Source organism: Gallus gallus, chromosome 2 (genome assembly GCF_016699485.2).
Source record: "Gallus gallus isolate bGalGal1 chromosome 2, bGalGal1.mat.broiler.GRCg7b, whole genome shotgun sequence".
Lineage (NCBI taxonomy): Eukaryota > Metazoa > Chordata > Aves > Galliformes > Phasianidae > Gallus > Gallus gallus.
In genome coordinates, this window is record NC_052533.1 from 23243793 (window position 1) to 23262359 (window position 18567).

Sequence of the window (18567 nt, forward strand, 5' to 3'; positions counted from 1 at the left end):
TGTTTTGAGTTCTTCTGGGGACTTCTTGTGAAACTGAAGAAACACTCCTTTGTGGAGGTGCCCACTGGACATGCCCATGCACACTCACGCGCAGAGCTGCCCTGACCCATGGGGTCACTGCTCTGTGTAACCTCTGCGCGATGCTGGGGATTTCAGGGTTGCGTCTGTCTGTGATAAACCACAATTCGGGCCTTTGGTTTGTAGGGTGCTGCCTTCTGAATAAGGGAAAGGAGTGAGAAATCTTTCCATTTTCTGTTTTGGAAGGGGGTGGCACACAGTAAAATGACATGCACTAGACTTTCTCCAAGGGTAACTTTCAAGCAGGTGTCTTTCATGTAATATATATAAATGTATAGAAGTCCAGAATCTTCTGGCTTTGATCTTGCAAAAGCATTAGCAGGTTTTAATTGTTGTCACGTTTAAAGCAAGTGACTTGAAAGCAGTCTAAGATTCCAAAACTAAAATCAGGTGATTATTAAACTTGAAAATCTTTATCACTGCAGTGAGCATCACGTAGGTCTGTTCCGTGCACTACTTGTGTGTTGACATGACTGATAGTTCTGCATTGACAACTGCCACAGCACCTGCAAGGTGAGATGGAGAAAACCAGAGGTGGAAACTTGCAGTGTCCTGTTTCGTAGGTGAAGCAGTACGCGTGGAAGATGGTGGTCTCTGACACTACATATGGTCATCCCATCTGCTGTCTTTTGAATGGAAATGCTAGTAGTGTTGAAAGGGGACAACGAGCTGATATTTAAAATAATTCTCCTTTCCTTTCAGTATTTTATGGACTCAATGGATTGTAGCGAGCTGTGCTCTGTAAATGTCTCCACATGCTGGATGATCTCATTTTCCACGTGGGAGTACAGAATAAACTTCAGAACACAAAAGACTACATGAAAAAAGTGGCATTAATTATACAAAGTTACCATCAGAAGGCAGATTCTTATGTAGAACATTCTTTTTGAGATTGTGAAGCAACTTTTAATTTAATAATAAGTTTAATCTGCCAGCTCTCAAAATTAACCACAAATCCTTGCTGTTCAATTTCTGACAAGGAAATATCCTTAAAGTTAGTTATTGAAGCCTACTAATGCTTTTTGAGGGAAAGAAATCAAAATCTGAGTTTCAGTGAATAATTATGAGGAAGTGCTTAATAGAAATCAGGTTAGTCATAATCTATAGTTTGATAGGAAAAGGTGAAATGTAGCACTGTGTGGATGAGAACAATCCAAATATCTACAAGCTGTGAAGTGGTGAACACTGTGGACATGTGAGTGTAAGCAGGAAAAATGAGCTGATGTTTAGATGGGACATTGTTTACAAAGATTGAAGAAAAATAATAGAAAAATAAGAGCAACTGAAACTCAGGCCAGCATTTCTGAGGCCACAGTTACAAAGTGGAGTTGGAGTCAGTCGGAGCCTGGCTTCAGGGCCTGTGTCACTGTGAGAGGTATGGGAGGGAGGAAATTCCTGCTGGGTATGGTTTGTACTCACCCTGTGATCAGAGCATCTTGGGACAGTGACGGCAGTGGCAGACATAAGATGCCAGCAGAAAAGAGGTGTGGAGAAGAGCTCACGTCCAGCATCTGCCCACACCCTGCCCAGCTTTCCCTCTCCCTCCCTGCCTTTGTCTGTGGTGTTTTTTAGTCAAGTTTTTTTTGTTGGTAGAGTGGTTAATTTTGGTGAGAGGGGGCATGCTTTCAAAACACATTACAGATGTTCTTACTGCTCAGGCATCAGGCTGTGAAATCACTTGGCAGCGCTGTCCTTATTTCATCTGGCCCTGGGGAATCTGAAGGATACCACAAATGCATCTTTAATGATGGGATGCAATTGCGCTCATAAGTAACGAATCGCAACCAATCAGATCATTTAGGGCAAAAAACAGCTCAATGATATGAAGTCACTGTGAAGTGCAGGACTTGATGAAAACATCCATGTTTGACATGGGCAATGAAAGCCAAATGAAAGCGCCGGGTTGTGCTGGGTGAGACGTGCCAGAGCTTGCTCCTCGGGGGACGCAGCCTCCAGGGGTTATTGTTAAGCTTGTTGTGAAGAAGATGTGTCAGCACTGTAGCTTGTTCTTGCAGCAGTGCTTTAAATGCTCAGACAGCAGGCTGAGGCTCTCAGATAACAGCAGAGGGCTTCCCTGCTGCTCACCTGCACCTTCCTATCTGCTTACAGGCAAATATCGCCTTTATTTAAGGAACCTCAGGCAAGATAAACTTGCAGAGGCCTAGGTGCTGGTTATTGTGTTTTTCCTGTTGAATGCTTTATGTAACATATATACTTACATATTTTAATATTTTTTGTGAGAGGCGAGGCAAATGCATTTGCAATTTCAATTTTCTGAAAATGGACCTTGTACTTCTATAAAGGAAGCGCTGTGATAAACATTGTGCTTCCTCTCTGGTGCCTTCCTTGACACATCTTTGCTTGCACGTTCCTACCAAGCATTAAGCTACTCCATGCTGCCTTTCACCAAGCAACAAGATCAATTGGACCCCCGGTGCTTAGATGCTGGAGGTCTGCCCTGTCTCCCAAGACAATGATGCTGGTGTGAGCAGAGCAGGAAAGGACAGGACAGGGTGAATCCTGCTCCCGTGGATTTAATGGCAGCATCCCTGCTGACTTTAACGAGCTCTGGACTGACGGGCAGGAAACATGTCTCATACAGCTGCCTTTTGGACAGGATTTCCCTTGGTATGATGGCAAGAGATACCAGTGTAACTTTTAGATTTGGATTGCAGAATTTAATAATGGTTGCTCATCACTGATGCTGTAAGTACTTACAGAAAGAATCTTCACCCCCTTTTCCACTTTCAGTGGTGGTTTTATCCTCAGTGTTTCAGTGCTCGCTGTCAAGTTACCCATCTGATTCATTTTTCATAAAATATACTTCTCACTTTACATTTGCGGGCTACTGTAATACTGCATATGTTGGTTATTGGGTGAAGAATAATTGTGTTATTTTTGAAGGAGTGTCTTTTTCTATATGTTGCACACGTTCACACAGTGTTTCGATATTGCTTTCGGATCGTATGCTGTTATTGCTGAATGTACTTTTTCTGTATTAATTACACAGCAGTGAAGCTTTTCTGACATTTTAGAAAAGGTTTGGCTGCAGTTATGTTTCCTGAGGAAATCTTTATGAAGATATTTTCAGTAGCAGTGCATTATTCATGTATTTATACATATTTTACACAGCCCAAATACGTTAAAGAAAAGTTAAGGGTAAAGGAAGAGCCCACAGAACCAAGTAATGCATTCTATTAAAGGCCCTTAAATCCTTTGAGCAATGGGAGTGGGGCATAGAGAGCCCTCCTTTGGTACTTATTTCCACATGTTGCTTCAATATTTAATTAGCATGGCTTCGTTGCTGTAATTCTCTGTGAGTTTTTAAAAGACTTAATTTGAAACTAATTGGACTAATGCACCGCCTGCTAATTACCCAGCACTGCAGATGGCTGATGGTGGGAAGCCGCTCTCTGTAGGATGCGGTGCAGGTTGTGGATGGAGCTGAGGTGTGCAGGTGAGGTCAGGCACAGCTCCCACTTTCCTTTGGGTCCCCTCGTTGTCATCTGCAAAGCAGGGAAAGGTGGGTGGCAGAGCAGCCCAAAGGTGGGGCTCTGTCCTGCAGGGAGCACCAAGGGAGTCCTCCATGCTGCTGTTCTGTCACGGTGTTTGTAACATGAGCAAGACAGGCTTAAGGATATGTAATATGTATGACATGTTTGGGTGGTTCTGTGTGGAGCCAGGAGTTGGAATCAGTGATCGTTGTGGGTCTCTTCCAACTTGGGATTTTCTATGATAAAAATATTGCCTTAAGACACACGTACATATGTTGTCCTGGCTTTAAGTAAGTATTGTTGGACTTCCTGTTTGTTTGTTTTAATGTGAATTTTAAACAGGAAGGTAATTGCATTGCCTGTGGAGCATCAACTGTTTTTCCTGAAGCCCTTTCCTGGTCAGGTTTCCAGGTATGAGTGGCCAGTGGGGGAGGCCTATTTGTGACAGGGTTGGGGTGCTTTTTCCTCGGCTGTGAAGGTACTGCTGGTTGGAGAAGTGTCTGCAAGAAGTTTGTCAGCTTGTGAAACTTCACTGAAGAATTACACGCTCTTAAATTCTGCATTCTCACAGCTGGGCAGCTGGAAATTACTGTACATTTGCAATAAGTGTGTCATAGTGAAATTTGGGAACTTGCCAGATTGGTTACAGTGAGGAAACTTACTCATGCTCTGTAGTTATTGCAGTTCTGTGCAAACATTTGCTAACCAATCTCAGAGAGCATTACATTAAGAAAATACACTGGAGACTCTTGGTATGCTCAGGAGATGATGAGAAGGGGGGGCTCAGATCTCTTTCAGAAGGAAAAGCAAAATTGTGGTTTTTTTTTCCAAAATAATGCTGTGCCTTTGTTTGTTTGTTTGTTTTTTCCTGCAGATCACTTGGTTCTTGCCTGAGGTGTTAGTCTGAAGCCTTCTTCTTCATTGAGTGATCAGAGGTCATTTGTTGGTGTAGAGATTGCAGGCACAGGAGGTGTTGCTGCAGCATGCTCTAAGGGTTTGTTCTTCATCCTGACCTCAGAGCTGGGGTTGTTCCACATTTGTATCTCAACCTCAAACTGTAATGCTTTCCCCATGAAGGAAGCAGAACTGTCCCCTGAAGCATGTGGGAGACCAAGGGTGGCTGTTGGCATCTTTCTTGGAGGAGCCTTTCCTGGCACGTGCTGTGCCTAGTGGCAATAAAAGGAACTTAGGTCTGGTTTCAGTCATTTAGCTCAGTCAGCTTTATTTCTTAGGTTGCTTTCACTTTGCACAAATAAAAAATACCAGAAAATACTGACTTTTTATTACACATTGCTAGAGTTAATTTTTTTTTTTAAATAGTGAGCTTGATTTCAAATTTTTTCATAAACCATATTTCCATCTGCAAAAGTTACGGTTTTGAATGCTGTTTTTGTGTGGCTGTTGGGAAAGCTTTGCTGCGGTGCAGGAGCGCCTCTGCCTTTTGAAGACCTCTGAGCTCAGTAAGCAGCATCGATCCACACTCTGCTGTCAGAAGTCTATCACTGTCTTTTTATGCAAGCGAGAACAGAATTTCATTCTCTCTTTACTTTCGTTTTTCTCTTTGCTACAAGGCTGCTGCCTGCAGCTCTGTGCCGCACATGTTGCGAGAGCCATCACCATGATTGCTAGTGAAAGCTTAAAAAAGAGGAAGTCCATTTTTTCCTGTGCTTAAGGGAATTTGCATCTACAAATGAACTCAAATCCAAAATTAACAGTTGATTTTATTTTTATTTTCACTGAGATGAAATTGGGATAGCACCTCTTATTTGGGCATGTCTTGGCCTGAAAGTTTCTGGCAAGCTGTAATGAGTTCAGGGAAGAAATGCAGAAAGATCAAAGAGGTGATTTGTAGGAGCAATTAGAGAGCTCCGTAGCTGAGCTAGGGAGTGATTAAAGGCGTGGGTGATTCCTGTGCATGTCAGGCATGGACAAGGGAAGGAGGAACTGCTTATGACAGAGGAAGAAAAACTGCCAGCAGATAGTTTATGCCCCCTCCCTGGAAGCATTCGGAGCCAGGCTGGATGGGGCTTTGAGCAACCTGGTGTAGAGGGAGATGTCCCTGCCTATAGCAGGGGGTTGGAACTAGATGATCTTAAAGGTCCCTTCCGACACAAACCATACTGTGATTCTATGATTCTAGGTACAACTATGAGATTTTCATTTATTCACTAAAAGCTGGAAAACTTACTGCTAGAGACATACCACTTGTATTAAATGCCAGGAGAATATAAGCTCTTCTAGAGCTTATGGGATTCTTTAATTTCTTTGATTCTTTAATTCAAATTTAATGGCAAGCAGGGAGCTGCTTGAGTATGTCATCCAACTTTAGGTTTAATGCAGATAATAAAGTTCCATGCAGAAATCAAATAATCAAATCCGGTACTTGTGGATAAATTAGAGAAGCAGGTTTTGGCCTTTGCCCTTTGGATCTCTATGGGTCATTTCCAAGATGAATGCAGAAAGTTGGTGAAGACAACAAACTTCTTGGCTATACACTTGGATAATTACTGGAAAAAATATCAATGTGTCAGGGGGTAAAAAAACAATAGAAGATAGTTGAAATGTTGTATATGTCTGTATATGCTTTAAAAGATACCACATTGGAATTTATGCAGAGGAATGGCTGGCATGCTAAGGCACGCTGTGTGCAAGATTGCTGTAGTGGTTACCTACTATCTAGCCTCCCTGTTGAAAATCTGTGTCTTATGTCAAGACTTAGATTTTCCATTTTCATCTTCTGGCTGCTGGATCACGTGTTATCTACCTTCTTCTGAATCACGACTTCAGTCATGGAGTAAAGGTAATAGAAGGAATGACCAAAAGCCACTGTACTGATATGAAAAAGTACCATACCAATATATTTGTTGACAAGTATTTGAAGGAGTGCCATCATCAGCAGGCTTCAGGCAGCACCATTCATTTTTGGAGCCGGTGCAGGGTGATAACCTTCCACTGTGTGGTCTTTTCAAGGTGACAGAAATATGTTCAGAATCGGCTGCATTTGTGACTTCTTGCGGTGCAACTGTCTGCGATGCTTTCTATGTTGTGAAACCACCTAATTTGTTATGATTTTTTTTCCTATTTTTTGTTTAATGTTTTTTAAATTCATACTTTTTTTCCATGAAACTCAGAAATTACTGTAAAGGTTCTGCCTTTAAAATAACAATGAAATAGCAATGCAATGAGTCATTTCAAATCAAGTTTTCATAACTTAGTTTAAGAAAGGCAGTAAAGATAAAAACAGATGTGGTTATGTGATCAACATTACTACTTGTGAACTATATAACTGCAAAATCAAGAAATTAATATTCTTTAGTGTACATGCATTAATGTTGCATTTAATGTATCTGTAGAGTTCCTTGGCTTTATTTCTCTTGTTCTCAAGTCTGTCTTCCTGTTGTGTAATTGTCAGCAAAAGCATTTTCCTTTGTAGGTGGATACAAATACCAATAAAAATAGCTTCTCAGTGGACAGTGTCACATTTCACAGTGGATAATGAAATGTGAATGTCAGATTGTTACTAACAACAGACAGTTTGTCTTCATTATCTCCATACATTTCTTTAGAGATAGTGTTTATTAAACAATTTCACATATATGTTTAGAAACTTGTAATTATTTCCAGTAATTGGGTTGTTCATTTGTCACTGGGACACTTGTCACTGGGAGAGGAGAGGAGAGGAGAGGAGAGGAGAGGAGAGGAGAGGAGAGGAGAGGAGAGGAGAGGAGAGGAGAGGAGAGGAGAGGAGAGGAGAGGAGAGGAGAGGAGAGGAGAGGAGAGGAGAGGAGAGGAGAGGAGAGGAGAGGAGAGGAGAGGAGAGGAGAGGAGAGGAGAGGAGAGGAGAGGAGAGGAGAGGAGAGGAGAGGAGAGGAGAGGAGAGGAGAGGAGAGGAGAGGGGGGAGGGGAAGGGGAGGGGAAGGGGAAGGGGAAGGGGAAGGGAAGGGAAGGGAAGGGAAGGGAAGGGAAGGGAAGGGAAGGGAAGGGAAGGGAAGGGAAGGGAAGGGAAGGGAAGGGAAGGGAAGGGAACATTATGTACACTGAAATTCCAATATGATTAGCTTTTATATAATCTTCTTGTTGTGTGTTCTCTGTTGCTGACAGGCTAAACAAAGCAGTCTCCTGATCCAGCTGTAAGATCTGTATGAATTTGTTTTGTGTTATTTTCCCCATCTTTTCTGTGTTTCTAATCAAAACAATGAGATCAGCAATACCCATTCATCTCAGTGGGGCATTCTGGAAGCGTTCTGAGGGCCGCAAGAGAGCAGATCAGTGCTCACAAGGACAGGGTTGGGCAGTGCTCAGTGTCTGTGGCTGAGGCTACACTGAGGGGAACCTGCTGGCCAGACACAGCTTGTTACACATGTATATAACATATAAATTATTATTATTAGTTGTTCAATGTCATTTAGCCTTAAGACTAACTTTCTGGAGGCTGTGCTCAGCCTTTTAAGTCAGGGCTGAACTGAGCAGGAATCCAACTGCACCAACCACTCCAGCACAAAATCAGAGCAAGACAAATCTTGCACAGGAAATTGCAATTAAATTGCAAGTGGGAGATGTTTCATAGTGGTTAAAGATTAGCCAGGCTAACCTCAGTCTGCAGCAGTGAAGCTCTTGAAATACAGAAATTCTCCTAATGTTAATGATTTGGGATTTCTTTCTTTCCTCTTTTCCTTCCTTCTTTTCCTTTTCCTTTTCCTTTCCCTTTTCCTTTCCCTTTCCCTTTCCCTTTCCCTTTCCCTTTTCCTCTCTCCTCCCTTCCCCTCCCCTTTTCCCCTCCTCTCCTCTCCTCTCCTCTCCTCTCCTCTCCTCTCCTCTCCTCTCCTCTCCTCTCCTCTCCTCTCCTCTCCTCTCCTCTCCTCTCCTCTCCTCTCCTCTCCTCTCCTCTCCTCTCCTCTCCTCTCCTCTCCTCTCCTCTCCTCTCCTCCTCTTCCTTCCTTCCTTCCCTCCCTCCCTCCCTCCTTCCCCTTTATCTTCTTTCCTTTCCTTTCCTTTCCTTTCCTTTCCTTTCCTTTCCTTTCCTTTCCTTTCCTTTCCTTTCCTTTCCTTTCCTTTCCTTTCCTTTCCTTTCCTTTCCTTTCCTTTCCTTTCCTTTCCTTTCCTTTCCTTTCCTTTCCTTTCCTTTCCTCTTTCCTTCTTCCCTCTTTCTTCCCTCTTTCTTTTCTTGTTTTGTTCTTTGGTGTTTTTTTTTTCCCTTTATGGCAATATTCCTAACACATAAGAAGAAATGTCACAATGAGAAAATGGATCTGATTCTTTTGTGTAAACCTTAAAATGCAGAAAATAGTGCCTCAAGTTTGTTTGAAAGTGTAATCGAGAAGGTCTGTGTTTTAGCCTACTCTTTAGGTAAACTTGTATTTGATGCATTTTTCATGTCATACTTTAATTAATTCATTCTCAATTTAGTCCATTCTTTATCAAAATTACTCTAAAATTCAGAAATAAGGATTAGCTACAGTCAGAACGTAAGAAGAATTTCAAACAAGAAATAAAAGACTCTTCACCAATACACAGTATAGTAATAAAAACAGAAAACCTGTAGTTTTGTCATTACAGTTGACATCGGTCATTTAAGCAAAAAATAAACACATTAAAAGAGACAGTATTTTATTTTCTTTCTTAATTTTCTGAAAAAAAGAAGATGTGCTTTAGTTCATGTTTGATTTTTTTAATGTCCTCTGACCCGAAGTGATCGGGCTGTAGCCTAGGAGGTACTGGGATCTTTTTCAGACATAAAAGATTGTCTCACTTTAATTTAAATATAATTTTTCTATTTTTTTTTATAATGGAAAGAGAATTTCAGCTTTGCATTAGAGGAATAGTTCTTATAACTTTCCTGTTGTTTCAGTGAAGTATAGCATGATCTCAAGCCTTACTGCTAATTTTGAAGCCTTTCAGCCTTCAAAGAACAGTGGTTTTGTTTTTTCCTCAACCACTTGAAATGTATAGGGAGAGCTGAGTGTAAATTAATGGTTTGGGTGTGGAATTTCTCATTTTTCATGGTTCAGGATAATTATGTAGCTGAGAGAAAGGAGAAACAACTACTGCTTCTCTGCTTGCTGTTAGTTTTGAGTAAAAACAAGGTGATGGAAAATACTTAGTTTTTAAACAGAAATAGTGTCTAAGAGACCATGGGTATGGACAGGCAAAGGCTGCACAGCAGTCTCAGTGGAGGAGCTGCATGGAGAGCTGTGCAACCACAATGAACTGTACCTGTGTGATGCAGTCCCGCGCTGCTCCCATTGCTGCCCTGCAGTGCTCAGTGTGCCTGGGCTGCAGCAGCCAGTGGTGCAACAGCTGGCTGGAGGCAGTTGGGAGAGCAGAGAAACTCTCCTGAGGCTCTTCTGAGCATTATTTTCTGTTTGCAAAATAATGCCTCTGAAAATGTTGGTGTGGAGAGCTTGCGAGATGGAAAGAGATGTAACTCTCAAACACCTGCCAAAAAGCCTTCAATATGCTAATTTTATAATTGTGGGTTCTGTTTCTGGAGATGCCTACACCTACATACCCACGAGTTGACCCTGGCTTTGTGGTTTCAGATGTTTCATTTACTCAGTTACAGACAGCACACAAAGGACAGTGCAATAAACCCTTGCTGCCTGCTGGATGGCTGCCAAGCCTGTCGTGTTTTTCAAGTTGTTCGCAATGAGCTAGATCTAGTGGAGAGTGCATGGCACAACACAAACTTAAAAGCCAATAGTTATAGTATGTAGTTTCAACAAGTGCATTTTCCTTCGTGAGCAAGCTCCCTTTCCCTCTCCCATCATCCCCTGTTTGCATCTACCAGTAAGATATGTGGGAGTGATGTGGGAAGGCTGATGATGGCTCCAGTCCCCCAATAATTCTCCTGTGATGTGAAAGGAAGGTGCATTACTGACAAGATCATGGAGCTGTGAATGTAACTGCTCAGGTATTTGGCAGCACTTCTAAGACTGGTTTTCCAACACCTCCTCCAACAATTTCCTAGTTTATGGGAATTTCTTCTATATATACGAGCTCTTTTTGTTGCTTTTATTTTTGAATGTGAATGCTTTAAAGCTTGATTTCAGAGCCATCCCATAAGTAGAGATATACGCAATGCAATGTGAGATTGAAGATTGAAATTAAAATTAAAGATTGAAATTAATGGGCAGCCTCTGACATTCTTGGAGCTCCTGAGTGGCAGCTGCATGCTGAACATCCCCGCTCGAGTTCCTCATCCCATTTTTCTATGGAAAAGAACAGAGAAGTTCCTTCTGTCGTAGAGAATTTGGTATATATGTTACATACCTCATTGTGTCAGTTGGAAAATTATCTCTTGGGTATGTAATAGCTTGACATGTTCTTGTACTAGTGGACCATGCTACAGCTTTATCTGCTCTGCAGCTGGGTGCTGTCATTTCCACTTGGAATGCCTTGCTTTTCCTGGCATGTGACTGCCTTCAATGCTGATCTGTCACTGATTTAAGAACCAATTCAAAAAGAAGAGACAGATAATCTGAATAATTTTTTTTTATTTTGTAATATAGCACCAAAGATGATGGACTGTTTGTAGAAATTACGTAATATTTTCAGTAGAAAGTTCTTTTGAAGAAACAGTATTGGATGGAGGATTTGATTTCTGGCATGCTTTCAGCTGTACTGGAAGTCCTTTCACTTGTGATCATTGTCCCCTGTTAGACATGCCCTTCAATTTCACGGAAAATAAAATAAAACAGTGAGATAATATATTTCCCATTGGAGATTGCAGCTCAGATTAGAATTCTGTTGTGTTAGCATTTTTACAAATGGAGAAGGATGATCTATTTTATGATATAACATGGCTAGCATTGTAAGGGAAAGGATGTACACAACATCAGAGGTAGAAATGAGGACTAAAACAGATATTTGGAGTTCTAGAGTAGTGCTTAAAATGTTTGTCCACACTCCCTGAGACAAAGTTTTCAATTAATTTTTTTCCCATTAAAATTACTGAGCACAGATCAAGTAGGAAAACGTCACTTATCGAAATGTCGATTTTGTTGGAGAAAAAGAGGAAATGTACTGTTGTGACACTGCAAAATCTTCCATTTTCATCCCAGAATGTTTTCTTTTATAATTATGACCTTTCTTTTATATTTTACTTGAGGAAAACAAGCAAACAAACGAACTGAAATAGGAGTGGAATTTCATGTCATAAAGAATTTGTTCATTTTTCTTTGTTGTTTTTTTTTTTTTACAGACTTAGTTCATACTCATGATGTTTCCAGGAAAACTAAACGCGTGCTCACAAATAGGGATGCTCTTGTGTTGTTTTCATTTACCTAATAACTGAAGGACATGAGTTCATAGTTGTCAGTGACTGTGCTAGGAATGTGTTGATCTACAGTGTGACAGGTGTTCTGGGAAGGCACGGTAGGGTTGAGTATCTGGGCCCAGCTCTGTGTGGACTTTGGGAATCAGCCACTGGAATACCACTTGGTCCTGCACACCTGCACTAATCAATGTCCTGTGGAAGCCTCCTGTAGTGGGTTTTTGTTTTGAATCCTGCGCTGCTGAACTAAACCCCATTTGCTGGCTATGCTGGCTCCAGAGGATATCCGAACTTCATTGTATTATTCACTACACACATTCCTAAAGCCTTTTTTTGCTGGAGTTTTTTTCAAAGCCAGCATTTCTCAAATTTCTCTACACACCCTTTCAGTTTATAATGCCTTGTGGAGAGCGAAAGTTTTGGAACATGTGATCTAGTAAAAATTTATGTCTTTGGATGTGACCTTGTGAGCTGACTGGCTAACATTTTCCTTGTCAGACAAATATGAGCTTCCAAAAAGCTATTTATCAGCTTGAACTCAAATAAAAGCTTTTGTGGGAAAGAACATTAAAAGCAATTTTCAGCTGGTAAATAGTCAGCCTTCATATTAAGTCTTGGCATAGAAATGTTAATAAGTAGTAAATTTAATAAATCTGTTTAATCCCCGGCTCACATAATATTGCTTCTCAGTTCAATTATTTATGTAGAACACAGAGCTGGAATGAGCTCTGGAAGCTTTGAATACTGGCTGCGTGTCCCGCTGCCTCGCAGAAATGGAAATAATTAGCCTGCTTTTTGGTCAGAGGGTTTGCAACAAAACTGAGTGCAATTTCGTCTGCTTTCAGATCTTGACACCATTTCACAAAGCACCTAAAAACTCCTCACAAATGTACGTACTTGTAGCTGGAGTTCTTTGAGTTCTGTCTGCTATCTGCTGTTAAACTGATTACTGTTTGCTTTGACCTGTTCACTTACAGCATATTGTGTGTGTGTACTTTACTGTACTTTCCTGCAGGTTCCTTAAATACCTATTTATGTTTTCACACTTCAGATCCCCTTGGAGGAAGATGTGCTGCAATGCAGAGTAATGTTTTAGTTTTATACTTCTTTTTGTGAGAGGAGGAGCCCTGTGTAGCGTACCAGTAGCGCATAAAGATACTGAACCTGCATTACTCTTGTTGAGTGAGATTATTTGTAATGTTAATATTAATCAATTAATGCTCAGTTCAGAATGAATGGAGACATTTGAAAGAAGGTGGCTGAGACCTATGCAGTTACTCTATTGGAAGCACAAGCACACTGTACGTGGGGTAACGGATTGCCTGAAGGCAGGCCTTAGGGCCTGGGAGCGTTTATGGTGGTGTCAGGAGGACTGGGTGGGCACATGCCCTGCTGAAGGATGCTGGTGTAACAGGTGTCTGCTTGACAGAAGGGAGGCAACCTTCAAGCTGGAGAGGAGCAAAGGGAATTAAACTCAAATCCATAGACTATGGATTATAGATCTACAAACTTAGCCCAATGCCTAGTCTGATTTTTGGATGGTCCTGTGTGGAGCCAAGAGTTGGACTTGATGATCCTTTTGGGTCCCTTCCAACTTGGGATATTCTATGAACTTAAGATGGGTGCAAATGCAGTGTGTCGGAGCAGTGTGTGTGCTCAGTGTGTGGAAGGGGCCTGGCAGCTCATGCTGGTGCTGGCCGCAAGCAGCAGGAGGCTGCGGAGTTGATATTCTTGAAACCTTGTTTAATGCCATGCCTTGTTTATGAGCTCGCCCAAATAGAAACCACATGAGAAGTTGCATGACTTTGCCATCAGAGCTCAGGAGGTGTGATATTCAGCCAACACACCTCCTGATTTCATTTTTCCGTGTGATTGTTTCCTATTTTCTTCATGCTGTGGTATTCAGTTGGACTGACATATTCAAACATATAAAAACTGGGATCTGTGCTTTTTAACCTCAGAGACAAAAAAAAAAGAAACTGCAGGACAGTTTAAGTAGATGTTTGTGAAGTTGGTGTTCGGTTGGTTCTGAAGGGGAGAAAGAATCAGCTTAAAAGTTGGCAAAAAAGACTGAGGGGTCTGTGAGCAATGATTGCATCAAGTTTCTCTCAGTTGGGGCTGATGCATCAGTTGGTGCTTAGGGCAACATGCAATCTTGGATTTTCATATTTCTTTTGTGTCTGCTGCATCTTTTCACACAGTTACTGTTCCCTGTGCTTCTTTCTTTCATGCTATCAGTATTTTGCAGCTTAGCCTTCCCTTCCCTGTAATGATGTTTATATACAGTTTAGGTTTTCTTTGTGATTTCTGGAGAGCTCTGCTATCTTGAGTGTGAAGGTACTTGCAGATGGCACATTGCTGGTGCTTAGGGCAGTTAGTTGTGTTGCATGACCATGACCATTTAGACAATAAGGCTGGCTTATTGGTTTGTGAGAGAGTCTTTGATCATCAGAGGGTAACTGGTGCAGTTGCTGTGAGCCACTGGTTTGAAATACGTTGCTCTGGCATTTTAACGCAGTGTCGTAGACCCTCTTTAAACATGTCCATGCCTCTAGCTAGGCCCAGGACCATGCGGTGCATTTCCCTGCTGTTCTATTTGTTTTTGTACAGAGTTTCCTACCTTTACATGATGAGAAAAATGTCTACTGTACTTACCAGTGTAGCACATTGTTGACATAAAGGCAGGGAGATTGCTCACCAGTTACCATCATGATTGAAACAGATTGGGCTTAGAGAAAATAAATTTCATTAATTGCCAATTAAAATAGATTTGTATAGCAAGGGGAAAAAAAAAGAAAGATAAAACAGACAAAACATCACGTTCTTTTCCAAAGCTCAGCTTCATTCCATTGCCATCTCCTCCATTTCCTCCCCCATCCCCAAATAGCACAGGGGGAATGGAAGTGGGGGCTGCAGCCAGCCCATTGCAACCTGTCTCTACCACTCCTTCCCTCCTACATTTCTCCCCTGGTACAGCACGGGTCCCTCCCATGGGCTGCAGTGCAGAACTTCTGTTTATGTGCATGTTCACGTGTGCTTATTTTCAGTTTTATAATTCAATTTTCTCGTGTAAGTACCTGAAGTCGAACAATGGACAAGATAGCATATGAATCTGTTTAACAGTGGGAAGTTGTGCTATTGTCAGCGAAACAGCAACAATTTGAATATGGCAGAGTTGCCCTTTTCTACCTGTTTTGAATTATAAATATGTTGGTGCATTAGACTTTCTGCCTGGTTTTGCCTCACTTTGGTCTTTCAGTACTTCTTGCAAATTATGGAAATATAGCCAAACAGTTCTCTCAACATCACTCAATTCAATTTAAATGAAATATTTACCCTATAAATGTTTTACATGTGAATAATTACATATAGCAAAACCAATCAAATCTGGAATTGGTTTGATTGCCTTAATCATGGATTTTTCACCAAAAATGATACTGGGCACACTAACTGCTTTTCTGAATGAAAATTAGATCAACCTAGTAGCATTGCAGCACTGTATATATAACTGTAGAAAGCATTGTTTTGTATATGGAACTGGTGAAGATAACCCTCCTGCCCACCAACAGTAAAAATTCTGTTTTCAGAATTAAGCATTCATTTCGTACAACATTCACTGTTATCTCTTCATGGGGCGGAAAGGAGATCTAGCAGTTCAGTTTGGTGTGAGCTGAGTGCTTGTTCTTGAGGAAGCTGTGGGCTGCCATGAGCCGTCTCAGCGATGGTGAGTGCAGTGTGGATGTGTGGTGGTGAGGATGGTGTCAGTCTTCCTCCCAAGACACCTTCAAAAGAAGTGCTCCCTATAATCAAGCACGTACATTTCTCCGTGAATCGCTTTTGTCCTTGGCTTCTGGAGCAGAATTGACACATTTAGGTGTTGCCTCTTGAGTAGCGTTCCTGCAGCGTGCTTCAACCTTCTTGCCTGTCTTCTTCTCTGGTTGTCTCCTATGCTGTCCATCCCAACAATAAACGTCTTTGGAGTGCCATCATCAAGTGGGTGGCAGCCCTGCCCATGGTTTGTGGTTTGGAACTAGATGATCATTTTTGTCCCTTCCAACTCAAGCCGTTCTGTGGTTCTGTGATTCTTTGTTAGGGCTTCCCCCTCAGCTTCTCAGCTTCTGAGTCTTTGTACTGTTTCTTCAGTTAAGAAGGAAATTCATCGAATATCACCACTTTGAGAGCTGACCTTCTGCAGCATTTTGTTTTTGAAATGTACTATTTAATACCTACTCTTAAACGAGAACATTGTAAGTCTGCTATGTGGTAATATATAATGAGTTAATGTAGAAAGAAGGAATGTGTGTAAGGTACACATCTGCATAAAACATTCTCTTTAGGGTCTGCTGTGTGCGTACATCCCTTTAGTGAACTTGCTCTGCGTAAATCATAGAACAAAGGGCATGATTTCTGAAAGTATGTCACAGAAAGGAATATAAATGCTTTGTAGGTGAAACAAGAGACAAAATCAGTAACAACTGCAGTTTGGCAGTAAAGCGATGAACTATTTTAGAAAATTAAAAACAAAACAAAATCAAGTGGAAAGTGTTTGTGTAGTGCCAAAACTGAGGCCATCTATTACAACTCTGGTGCTTTTCCTGTTTGCTCAGTGTTTCCTCATCAGGAAAGTACTTTTATGACTGTAAGTTTTCCAGCTGGCCCCTCGCTTCCCTGTGCTGAGTACTAAATGGTTAAAAGTTCTCCTGTAGTTATAAGAAGGAATTGGATTGGATTATCTACTATGCTAAAGGTGTTCCCATATTACCGTGTTTTCACTGCACTGCTGCAGCTCCTGGTAGGAATTTAAATTTTGCCTATGTTTTTAAGAAACATGCTTTATTTTAGATAAAGATTTTGAAAAGTAACTATTGTGTAATTCTGCTCATCCAGACCATTCAGTCCGAAAATTAAACTTCACACTCAGTCTTTTCCATTTATCATTTCCCTTCTCTCTGTAGAAAAGGATGCACAAAGGCAGTCTCTGTGAGTTTAGGAAATAGATCACATAGCTTACAAAGCACCGTGTTTGTGTGCACTGTGATGTTTTTGTTTTTAATTAATGGTGTTCTTTGAAAATATCTAAGAAGATCAGAAGGAAAGTGAGTTCAGATAGTACTTGGCATTAGCAAGTGGTAATGGAAGGTGGTCCTTTGCCCTGTGTTGGGGAGGGAAACCGTATATCTGTTTATTTGACATTTTCTTATCTGGTCTTCAAATGAGTAAATAGATTAAAAAGGAGAAAAACTACGTAATCAGAACTACTCAGTCAACTAATGATGTCCAACAGCCAGCTCTTCCACACAGTATTTCCTCTGGAATAAAAACTATATAATACAGATAGAAATTACCTCATCCATCATAGAAGCGTAGAACTGTTCTGTTACTCTACGTGGGGGTTTATCAGTGCCGGGCTGGGGAAGGAGATGAAGAATAATATCCGCTTTAATTGAATTTGCAGAATGGAATGCGGGGAGGAAGAACGCCCTGGGCCCGGGGCCATCAACAATGTATTAATGAAAAACGCTTTAATGACAGCAATAACCAGGTGCCAGGATATGAAGTATGCCTGTTTGGTGCTGTGCTTCTGTTTAACACCGAGTTTAGAGCTACAGAGGCCGCTTCACATGTGGACACCATGTGCACATGGTCTTGCTTTGTGTTAACTTGGTTGCTCAGTGGGAGAAAGATAGTTCCACTTGAGTACAATGGGGGATGAGAGCAAATATAATATAAGCACATCTTTGTGGTAATTTCTTCATTAGAAGAAGTGATTTTTCCTACTGATGTCATTTTCAACAGCAATTACTGTTTTCTGCCCTTTCCAGTAAAAGTAATGATAATACGTAACATATCCAGAGGTGACCTGAGACGGAATTTTAAGTTCAGGTTTTATAAAGAAAACTGTGACATCACTTTTCTGAAATGAACTCTATAAAATCAAATACTTACAAGTTAGCAGTAAATTGCAGTTGGCAAGTTTTTGCAGTAGCAGTATTTTTTTTTCTTGTCATTTATACCAATTTGGAACATCATTGTGACAGATGTTTTTTTTTTCCATGGAATATACAACATCAGTGTGATAGATTTGTGTTTGTTTTTTTTTTATTCCCCCAGAATATGGTGGAATGGGCTTGGACTTCTCTTACAGCATTGCAGTGGCAGAGGAGCTGGGAAGCATCCGGTGTGGAGGTATCCCTATGGCTATTGGGGTGCAAGCTGGCATGGCCACTCCTGCACTAACAAGGTAACTTTCAAAATGTTTAGCTTAGCCTAAAGCCCAAGCTGTTGTGTGTTTAAGCTTAAAAAACATCCTGCCACACGTTTTAGAGTAGGAAAAAACGTTACTGCCCAGATTATGTTGTAGCTGTTCATCAGTAAAGCTTGAGAAGTGGATGTGCTTTCTACCTGTCTTTCACACAGGTTAATTTAGGGGAGAGAATGCACATTTTTAATATTACAGTATTATGTAATAAAGGTAGGCTCTGTTTAATAGTAAGTGATCTGTTTCCAAACACAGAACCTTGGTGCTAGAATCAATTGAACAGTCATGATTCCAGAATCCATGTTAGTACGTTTTTTTCTTAGCTAGATATCTCAGTGCAGTCATACTAAGACCACATTTAGTTGTAATTATTAGAATGAGTCTAATCATGTTTTAGCATTTACTAGCTTTTTTTTCCCAGTATTTGAAGGTGTTCCTTGCCAGCTCTGACTTTTCAGAAATAA

At 41.0% G+C, this 18567-nt stretch overlaps 1 protein-coding gene across 3 annotated transcripts in view; it reads left to right on the plus strand.

Annotated features, from left to right (window-relative positions):
* LOC420562 (probable acyl coa dehydrogenase 6-like) overlaps positions 1-18567 on the plus strand; it is an 82226-nt gene that overhangs the window by 27636 nt on the left and 36023 nt on the right. For all 3 annotated transcript variants that reach the window (XM_015281934.4, XM_025148439.3, XM_025148441.3), the window contains exon 3: positions 17956-18085. In XM_015281934.4, the coding sequence (XP_015137420.2) occupies positions 17956-18085 (130 nt within the window). The remainder of the gene's footprint in view (positions 1-17955; positions 18086-18567) is intronic.